The sequence below is a fragment of the Lemur catta genome, chromosome 20 (genome assembly GCF_020740605.2).
Source record: "Lemur catta isolate mLemCat1 chromosome 20, mLemCat1.pri, whole genome shotgun sequence".
NCBI lineage: Eukaryota > Metazoa > Chordata > Mammalia > Primates > Lemuridae > Lemur > Lemur catta.
The window spans coordinates 4,696,091-4,703,522 of NC_059147.1; the positions used below are offsets into that span (position 1 = coordinate 4,696,091).

The window sequence follows — 7,432 nt, forward strand, 5'->3', positions numbered from 1 at the left end:
AGACGGGGGTCTTCCTCTTGCTCAGGCTGGTCTCAAACTTCTGACCTCAAGCAATTCTCCCAGTTCAGCCTCCCAGAGTGCTAGGATTACAGGTGTGAGCCACCGCACCCTGCCAGCTTGTTAGGATTTTGTTTGTGATGCATTGAATCAAGTTGGGAAGAACTGATATCTTGACAATATTGAGTCTTTCAATCCATGAACATGGAATATCCTTTTTTTTTTTTAGTTTTAATTTGATTTCGTTCATGAGAGTTTTGTAGTTTTCCTCACATACACTTTGTACATTTTCTGTTAGATTTATACCTAAGTATTTCATTTTGGGAGGTAGTAATGTAAATGGTATTGTGTTTTTGACTTCAAATTCCACTTGTCCATTGCTGGTATATAGGAAAGCTATTAGCTTTTGTATATTAACTTTGTATCCAACAACCTTGCTATAACTACTTATTAGTTCCAGTTTTTCTGTCAATTCTTTTAGATTTTCTACATAGACATGCATGTCATCTGTAAAAATAAAGCCAGTTTTATTTCTTTCTTTGCAACTTTTGTTTCCATTTTTTGTCTTATTCCATTAGCTGGGACATCCAGTATGATGTTGCAAAGTAGTAGTGAGAGGGGATGTCCTTGCCTTCTTCCTGATTTTAGTGGGAAAGCTTTGAGTTTTTCACCATTAAGTATGATGTTAGTTGCAGTTTTTTTGTGGATGTTCTATATCAAGTTGAGGAAATACCCCCGAATTCCTAGTTTGCTGGGAGTTTTTTTTAACATGAGTATGTATTATATTTTGTCAAATGCTTTTCTCTGCATCTGTTGATATGATCAAGTGATTTTTCTTCTTCAGCATGTTAATGGATTATAATACATTCATTGATTTTCAAACATCAAGCCAGCCTTCCATACCTGAGATAAATCCCATTTGGTTGTAGTGTTTAATTCTTTTTATGCATTGTTGGATTCAATTTGCTAATATTTTGTCAAGGACTTTCTCATTTATGCTCATGAGAGATAGTGATCTGTAGTTATCTTTTTTGTAATGTCTTTGTCTGCTTTTGGTATTAGGGTATTGCTAGCTTCATAGAATGAGTTAGGAAGTATTCCCTCTGCTTCTGTTTTCTGGAGGAGATTGCAGAGTATTGGTATAATTTCTTCCTTAAATGTTTGGTGGAATTCACCAGTGAACAACACATCTGGGCCTGATGGTTTCTGTTTTGGAAGGTTATTATTAATTCAATTTCTGCAGTAGAAATAGACCTATTCAGATTGTTTATTTCTTCTTGTGTGAGTTTGAGCAGGTTGCATCTTTCAAGGAATTGGTCCAGTTCATCTAGGTTAGGTTATGACATTTGTGGGAATAGAGTTGTTCATAGTATTCCTTCATTATCTTTTTAATATTCATGGGATCTGGAATGATATTTCTTTTGTTCCTTTCTGATATTAGTAATTTGTGTCATCTGTCTTTTTTTTCCTATTTGGCTTATTTTATTAAACTTGCAAAGAGCCACCTTTTAGTTTCATTAATTTTCTTTATTGATTTCATGTTTTTGATTTTATCAATTTCTGCTCCAGTTTTTTTTCCTGCTTAGTGAGAATTTAATTCACTCTTCTTTTTCTAGTTTCCTAAGGTAGAAGTTTAGATTATTGATTTTAGATTTGTTCTTTTCTAACATATGCATTTAATGCTATAAATTTCCCTGCAAGCATTGCTTTTATGCATCCCAGAAATTTTGATATGTTGTCCTTTGATTTTCACTATGTTCAAATATTTAAAAATTTATCTTGATATACCTTCTTTGATCCATGTGTTATTTTTTGCTGAATAAATTTTTTACTGAATAAATGGAATAAGTCTATTCCATACATTTGTAGGAATAGAAAGAATGCAACAAGGATTAGAATTTTCTAATATACATTAGACATTTATGTAAGAGATGTTTCATTTTTCAAAGAAATTTCCCCTATTTCTCTGTCTTTTCTATCTTTCTCAGAGCAACTAATAATTACTAATTACTAATAAGTAAATAATAATTACTAATTACTAGTTACTAATAAGTAACTAATAATTACTACTCTCATGGATAAGCTGGGCCATTGTGTTGGACAGTAATTATGTCTTTATGTTTCATATCATTGTCATCTCCAAAAATGCTGCCCTTCCTTTCATGGCACAGTCTCCCTACACTGTTTCACAGCAAAACTGTATCCACTCAAATTGGAAGAGCCCAAAGGAATTAGAGCAAACAGCAATTAAATTCATGTGAATTAATGCTAGAGGACCAAAGATTTTTAAATACTGATTTATAATAGTAACAGAGTGTCTACTGGCTGGCACAAACCTTCTGTTAATATTTATTCATATTATTAAAACTGCAATAATAGAAACAAAAGCTATTTTAATGAAAAAGGAACTCAAGAAGGAAGTCATTAAATATAACTAAATACATTTGAAATATAAATACCATGTATTTCCAGTTAGTATCAGCTCAATATCTAAACAATGTATTCTGAATTCTGGTCTCAGAGAAAAAGATCAGAGACAATGACAAAGAATACACTTCATATAATCAGGTTCAAAATAATGAGATCCTTTAGTTTTTCTTTTTGTCAGAGATTTCTGTTGGTCCTTTTGTTGGTAATCCATTTATGTCTGTATCCTTGCAGTCTACTTTGCCTTTATTTTATTTTATTTTATTTTATTTTGAGACAGATTCTTGCTTTGTTGCCCAGGCTAGAGTGAGTGCCGTGATGTCAGCCTACATCACAGCAACCTCAAACTCCTGGGCTTAAGCGATCCTTCTGCCTCAGCCTCCCGGGTAGCATGTGCCACCATGCCCTGCTAATGTTTTCTACATATATTTTAGTTGGCCAGATAATTTCTTTCTATTTTTAGTAGAGACAGGGTCTTGCTCTTGCTCAGGCTGGTCTCAAACTCCTGACCTTGAGCGATCCACCAGTCTCGGCCTGCCAGAGTGCTAGGATTACAGGCGTGAGCCACCGTGCCCGGCCTGCCTTTATTTTTTAATTTTAATTTTAATTTTAATTTGAGACAGAATCTCATTCTGTTGCCCAAGTTGGAGAGCAGTGGCATCAGCATTGCTCACTGTAACTTCAGACTTCTGGGCTCAAGCGCTCCTCCTGCCTCAGCCTCCTGAATAGCTGAGACTAAAGGTACATGCCACCACATCTGGCTAATTTTTAAATATTTTTATAGAGACAGGTGTCTTTCTATGCTGTTCAGGCTTGTCTTGAACTCCTGGCCTCAAGTGATCCTCCTGCCTTAGCCTCCCAAAGTGCTAGGATTGCAGGCATGAGCCACCACACCTGGCCTGCCTTTATTTCACTGGATTCTTCTATAGCTTTTCTAGGACATATACCACTAACAAAAGGGGAAATCAGAGAGTACAGGTATGGCTCCAGGAATGTTTTGTAGATCCAGAGCAGAACTGGAATGGTGACACAAGGAATGCATTGTTCCAGGCTTGAACTTCTAACCATGAGAGCAAAGCAAGGTACACTGTGAAATCACAGGTCGGCTGCAAGATTTCCAGGAGGGCAGAAAAGAGAATCATGCACCAGGCTAGGGCTCTATGAGCACCGCTGGACTGGAGCCTGCCAGCAGCCCGAAAGCACTGAAAGTGGAGAGGCTAGAGCCCACACCTGCCCCAATTTTCAGTCTCCTGGCCAGGCCCATTCCAACCCTTCATACCTGTGACTATCCCATGTGCTATTTTGAAGTGTACTGTTTAATCTCCAAGTATTTTGGGATTTTCCAACTATCTACTGTGGTCTGAGGACAGATATTGTATGATTTCTATTCTTTTACATGTTAAGGTGGCTTTTATGGCCCAGAAGTGGTCTGTCTTGGTGAATGTTCCATGTGGGCTTCAGAAGAATGTGTATTTTACTATTATTGAATGAAGGAGTCTATAAATATCCACTATATCCAGTTGATTGGTGGTGGTGTTGAGTGCAGTTATGTTCTTACTGCTTTTCTGTCTGCTGGATCTGTCCACTTCTGAAGAAGGAGGTTGAAATCTCCAGCTGTAACAGCATATTCATATATTTCTCCTTGAAGTTCTACTAGTTTTTGCTTCGCATGTTTTAATGCTCTGTTGTTAGACTATACAAGTTAAGGATTGTTAGGAGAATTGGCACATTTATCGTTCTATAATGCCCCTGTTTACCCCTGATGACTTTTCCTGCTTTGAATTCTGCTCTGTCTGAAATTAATATAGCTATTCCTGCTTTCTTTTGATTAGGGTTACCATGGTATATTTTCTCCATCCATTTATTTTTAATCTATATGTGTCCCTATATTTGAAGTGGGTTTCCAGTAGACAACATAAAGGTAGGTCTTCTTTGTTGATCCACTGTGAAAGTCTCTTTTAATTGGTGCATTTAGACCATTAACTTTCAAAGTGATTATTGACATAACTGGATTATTAGGGACCATATTTATTACTGTTTTGTATTTGTTGACTTTGATCTTTGTTCCTATTTTTGTCTCCCACTTTTTCTGCCTTTTGTGGTTTTAATTAGGCTTTTTTGTATGATTCCATTTTCTCTCCTGTCTTAGCATTATCAGTTACGCTTTTTCAAAACATTTTTCATGGTCACCCTAGAGTTTACCATATATTATACATTCCTGCTTTCAAATAACACTGCACTGATTCAAGGGTAGTGCAAATGTCTTATAATAGCAAAATTCATATTCCTACTTTTTCCCTTTTGTCCTTTGTATCATTGCAATCTTTCATTTTACTTATATATAAGCATATGTAAGCATATATTAATACATATATACATACACATACACACATAGCATACACAATTGAATACATTGCTACAATTATTATTTTGAAAAAACTCTTATCTCTTAGATCAATTAAGAATAAGAAAAATAAAAGTTTTTATTTTTCCTTCACTTATTCAGTCTCTGTTGCTCTTTTATGTAAATCTGAGTTCTGACTTATACTATTTTTGTTCTCTCTGAACAATTTCTGTTAACATTTCTTGCAACACAGATTACTGGAAACAAATTTCTTCAATTTTTGTTTCAAAAATTATTTCTCCTTTACTTTTTTTTTTTTTTGCATAGAAAACAAAGGCTAGTCATAACAGCCACTTTTTTTTAAGCCATCTCTAGGTCAAGAGGAATTAGCCACCATTTATTTAGCACTTTTTATATGCAATCTCATAACAGCCATGGGAAGTAGAAATTATAGCCATTCATTCAAAGAAAAAAAAATTGAAGTGCAGAGAATTTATATTAATAGTACATTGCTGAAGCTGGAATTCCAGTCCCAGGCTAGCAGCTCCAAATCCTATGCTTTTTTTTCTTTTTTTTTTTTTGAGACAGAGTCTCACTTTGTTGCCCAGGCTAGAGTGAGTGCCCTGGCGTCAGCCTAGCTCACAGCAACCTCAGACTCCTGGGCTTAAGCGATCCTACTGCCTCAGCCTCCCGAGTAGCTGGGACTACAGGCATGTGCCACCATGCCCGGCTAATTTTTTCTATATATATATTTTTAGTTGTCCAGATAATTTATTTCTATTTTTAGTAGAGACAGGGTCTTGCTCAGGCTGGTCTCGAACTCCCAACCTCGAGTGATCCACCCGCCTCTGCCTCCTAGAGAGCTAGGATTACAGGCGTGAGCCACCACAGCCGGCGAAATCCTATGCTTTTAACCATCATATTATACTATTCCTCAAATATATAATATTTTCAAATCCTAGTTTCATAAAATAAAAACCTTAAATGTCACGTATTTGTAGATAAAGGCCTGCTACTTACCTAATACATTTAAGCATGTTTTATAAATGTCTTTTATACAAAGGAGACTGGCAGCATTACTATTTATAGCTATACTGCTAACTAACCTTGAACTATTTGTATAGCACAACAGGAAAAGTACTGCTCACATATACAAATGAAAGCAGGTCAATGAAATGTGCACTCTTGAGGCTGGGCACAGTGGCTCATACCTGAATCCCAGCATTTTGGGAGGCAGAGGTGGGAGGATCTCTTGAGCCCAGGAGTTTGAGGTTGAAGTGTGCTATGATTCCACTGGCCTGGGCAACAGAGCAAGATCGTGTCTCTAAAAAAATATGTTTAAAAAAAGAGAAATGTACACTCTCCTTCACTTTTGAAGGACAAGTCTTTAGGGTGCAGAATTCTAGATTGGTGGTTTTTGTCTTTCAACACTAAATATTTCATTTAACTCTCTCTTGTTTATATGGTTTATTAGAAGTGAGATGCAATTCTTAGTTTTCCTTTTCTGTAGGTAAGGTAGTTTTTTTCCTCTGGCTTCATTCAACAATTTTTTTTTATCTTTGAGTTTATTAAATTTCAATATGATATGCTCAGGTATAGTTTTTGCTGTTTTTTTTTTTTTTTTTTTTTTTTTGCTTTTGCTTTTGGCATTTATCTGGCCTGTTCTCTGACTTTCCTAGATCTGTGGTTTTGTGTCTGACGTTAATTTGGGGAAGTTCTTGGTCATTATTGCTTCAAATATTTCTTCTGTTCCTTGTTCTTTCTTTCTCCTTGTAATTTCCCTTCCCACGTACAGTACAGCTTTTGTAGTTGTCCCACAGTTCTTGGATATTCTGTTCTGTTTCTCCCCCAGTCTTTTTCTGTTTGCTTCTCAGTTGTGGATATTATTATATCCTCCAGCTCAGAGGGTCTTTCCTCAGCCACGTCCAGTCTGCTAATGAGCCCGTCACAGGAATCTTCATTTCTGTCACAGCATTCTCGATCTCTAGCATTTCTTTTTCTTAGACTTTCCATTCCTCTGCTCACTTTATCTGTCTGTTTTTGCCTGTTGTCTACCTTTTCCATGAAAGCCTTTGGCATATAAATCACAGTTTTTAAAAATCCCTGGTCTGATAATTCCGACATTTTTCCCATATCAGACTCTGGTCCTTATGTTTGGTCTGTCTCTTCAAACTGTGTTTTTTGGCGTTAGTGTGCCTTGTAATTTTTTGTTGCAAGGGGGACATGATGTACTGGGTAAAAGGAACTGGTAAATGGGCCTTTAATGACGTGGAGCTGAGACATGGAGGGAGGGAAAGAATTCTGCAGTCCAGGCCGGGCGTGGTGGCTCAGGCCTATAACCCTAGCCCTCTGGGAGGCCAAGGCGGGTGGGTCCTTTGAGCTCAGGAGATCGAAACCAGCCTGAGCAAGAGCGAGACACCCGTCTCTACTAAAAATTAAAAAGAAATTATCTGGACAACTAAAAATATATAGAAAAAATTAGCAGGAAATGGTGGCGCACACCTGTCTTCCCAGCTACTTCGGAGGCTGAGGCAGGAGGATCCCTTGAGCCCAGGAGTTTGAGGTTGCTGTGAGCTAGGCTGACGCCAGGGCACTCTAGCCAGGGTGACAGAGTGGGACTCTGCCCTCTGCCTCAAAAAAAAAAAAAAAAAAGGACAGAAAAGG

The 7,432-nt window shown here is 37.0% G+C and overlaps 1 protein-coding gene and 1 non-coding gene across 2 annotated transcripts; both read right to left on the bottom strand.

Annotated features, from left to right (window-relative positions):
- Positions 1-2,585: 2,585 nt before the first annotated feature.
- On the bottom strand, positions 2,586-3,492 carry LOC123625487 (UPF0729 protein C18orf32 homolog). Its single transcript, XM_045534045.1, has 2 exons — positions 3,324-3,492; positions 2,586-2,668 (listed from the first exon to the last, which is right to left on the bottom strand). The coding sequence occupies exons 1-2, from the start codon at positions 3,490-3,492 to the stop codon at positions 2,586-2,588; spliced, it is 252 nt and encodes an 83-aa protein (XP_045390001.1).
- A 2,327-nt stretch (positions 3,493-5,819) lies between these two features.
- LOC123625496 lies at positions 5,820-5,951 on the bottom strand. Its single transcript, XR_006730516.1, has one exon. It is a non-coding gene; the product is annotated as a small nucleolar RNA SNORA19 (small nucleolar RNA).
- Between the last annotated feature and the right edge of the window lie 1,481 nt (positions 5,952-7,432).